This window comes from Rattus norvegicus, chromosome 11 (genome assembly GCF_036323735.1).
Source record: "Rattus norvegicus strain BN/NHsdMcwi chromosome 11, GRCr8, whole genome shotgun sequence".
Lineage (NCBI taxonomy): Eukaryota > Metazoa > Chordata > Mammalia > Rodentia > Muridae > Rattus > Rattus norvegicus.
In genome coordinates this window covers 7004524-7007278 of record NC_086029.1, presented here as the reverse complement: position 1 = coordinate 7007278, position 2755 = coordinate 7004524, and the positions used below count along the sequence as shown (strand labels likewise).

Genomic DNA, 2755 nt, shown 5'->3' with positions numbered 1-2755 from the left:
TCATTCCCTGAACCCACCCACATAATTAAAATAATACATCTGCAGATGAGAAACAGGTTTCATTAGGTTTCGTTAGTCAAACAATCCCTGACCTTCTCTGATTCTGAGTCTGCTTGGATGAGTTTATTGGGTTTCCCCTTGAGTTCCAAGACCACCTCCCTGTTCCCTGCCCCTCTTTCCCCAACAGTCTGTCTCTCCCTCAAACTTCACCTCAGAGAGTCTATCTATGTCTGGCCCCTCTCCATTGCTTCCTAAACATCCGTCATTTTTTCCCCCGTGCCATCCATGCTCCTCTAAGCCTCATCACCAGTTCTTTTCTCTCCCTAAAGACCAGACCAGCTCAGTCCTATTTGTTTTAGTCTACGTGACATCAGAATTACTGTTCACAGCCTTGACCTTTCCGGCTTCCTCTCCATGTTCCATCCACCAAAGCCCGTCTCCTCCACCAAAGTGTTCACATACAACACGTCACATCGCACATTTTAATTTTTAGAGCAAAAACAAATTCCATTGGAAAAGATACTGGGGTTGTCAAAGGCCCTTGTGTATCTGAAACACATAAAAACAAACATTTTCTCCCAAATCCTATAAATTACCCATCTATGTCCCCCACACTTTGCGAATTTCACCTTAACGTATCTTTTCCACCAGATTATAGACTTAGATGTGGACGTCGCCATAAAACTTGATGAAGTACACAGAAGGCTTGGCTAGAACTTGGTAAATGACTTTGCCGATCTTTTTGGACCCATCGCTTCTGGTGAACTGCACACATTGACCTGTTAAGATGTCGCTGTTAACGTCTGACTTCACCTCTGCTGGAGGAGTCTCTGGAATGATACGGAGGTTACCTTCTGTGTAATCATCCAGAAGCTGGTAGATGTAAAGGACTGTATCTTTCTCGTAGGTGATAGAAAACCAGTTCTTCATGATTGGCACCTGGGATGGGACCACCCCCCTCCAGTTGTCTTTAGAGGCATGTTTGCCCTCAAATTTATGCTCCACTGCTCGGCCAACCATGGCACTTGCGAGATGGGCGTCTTTCACTTGAGGAAACACTACCTTGTGAGGCAAGACCTTAAGCTTTAAAATCCTCTCATCGCTGTGAAGTCCCAGTCCGTAGACACAGTCAATTCCATCATACTTGACAAGATAGAGAGAGGGATTTGTTGGCAGTTGATCTAGAATGATGGCCTTCCACTGGGTGATGGGCTCATCACCTTCCTTCCATCCGTGAGAAATTCTGCAGCCCACAATGTTCCCCAGGGCCTGGGGAGAAGGCCTCCTCCTCCTCTGCTTCTGGAAGGATTGTGTGCTCATCCTCCTCAGAGACATCCTCTTCTTCTTGGCTGTATACCTAGTGTGGTAGGCCACGGCATCCTAGTCCACTGTCTTGTGGCTATCGTTCTGTGTTCAGGCTTCATACTTGCCCGTGGCCTGGGTTTGAAGAGCTCGCCTGCTTAAACCAGACACAATGCTGTTGCCTCTGTCATGTGACTGCCTGCAAGAACAATGGGGGTGGGACGGGGAGGGGGCTGGACCAGGGCTCTTGTCCAGGACCTCACCTTTGGAGCAGGTGAGGAACGCGATGGTAAACAGGGTTGAGCATCTGAATCTAATTCTGTCGTAATCAGAAGTTCGTAGGAGGGCTGGGCAATGGTGGAGCACACCTTTAATTCCAGCACTCAAGAGGCAGATGGAGGCAGAATTCTGTGAGATCAAGGCCAGCCTGGTCTACAGAGTTAGTTCCAGGATAGCCAAATCTACCCACAGAACAACCCTGTCTCAAAAATCAGAATCTAAAGTTCAAAGTGAAATGAAAAAATGGTCCTCTACAGCTCAGAATAACATATTCAGACAAAGGGGCTGGGGATTTAGCTCAGTGGTAGAGCGCTTACCTAGGAATCACAAGGCCCTGGGTTTGGTCCTCAGCTCTGAAAAAAAAAAAAAAAACAACATCAAAAAGAAATATTATCTCCTAAAATGCACAGGCACAGAGAAGAGCTTTGGCATTTTAGTAGGATTATGAATTAGATATTGTTAGCAAAGGATAATAAACTCTTAGACTGACTAGCCTAGACCGTCCGCCGAGCTCTCAAACGTGGAAGACATCAGAACATACGGTTACTCGCTGTACGATGGAGAACTTTTAGCTTTCTGGGCTAAATGGGTCCCAGTTATCTTCATAAATGTATTTACCGAGAGAAAAATGTCCTAGTCGTCCAGATTCTGTCTTCGGACACCGGTCAGGCTCCAAAAGCCTGTTGAACAATTGTGGGGTTCAGGAGCTGAACTGGCTTTCACAGCCCGCTGGGAAGATAGTGAACCCACCTTCAAGGAGTCTAGCGCCTCCAAGTGGAAGAGAAGCACAACCTCCGCCCAGTGCTCTGTGACATCATCCAGGCTCTGCTTACATCATAGAAGCCCTCTCAGGCCAGTTCCTTCCCTAGTTACGCTTAGAAACTTCCAGCATCTAGGTTTTCGCTTCTCCTGTAGCCTCCTGGAGACCCAAAATAAAGTCCCCACCCAAATATTCTGATGACTCAAGTCACAGTCTGCCCAAGTAGCTCTTTTCATGCATTTTTTTTTCTGAAAAAGTCTTTGGTTTCTGAGTCACCAACATCCTTGGTGGTTATTTTCCCAGCTCCTATCTTTCCTTTGGTTATCTTTAAGTCATTCTCCGTATCAGAAATATTGCTAGCCTCTCTCTCCGAGGCAGCCCACTGGATAGCACCGCAAAATTAGCTTTATCAAA

The 2755-nt window shown here is 46.4% G+C and overlaps 1 protein-coding gene across 1 annotated transcript; it reads right to left on the bottom strand.

Moving 5' to 3' along the window:
* Positions 1–219: 219 nt before the first annotated feature.
* LOC134481126 (Y-linked testis-specific protein 1-like) lies at positions 220–2342 on the bottom strand. The gene is made up of 3 exons (XM_063270961.1): positions 2200–2342; positions 1899–1934; positions 220–1501 (listed from the first exon to the last, which is right to left on the bottom strand). The coding sequence occupies exon 3, from the start codon at positions 1333–1335 to the stop codon at positions 661–663; it is 675 nt and encodes a 224-aa protein (XP_063127031.1). The 5' UTR covers positions 1336–1501; positions 1899–1934; positions 2200–2342; the 3' UTR covers positions 220–660.
* Between the last annotated feature and the right edge of the window lie 413 nt (positions 2343–2755).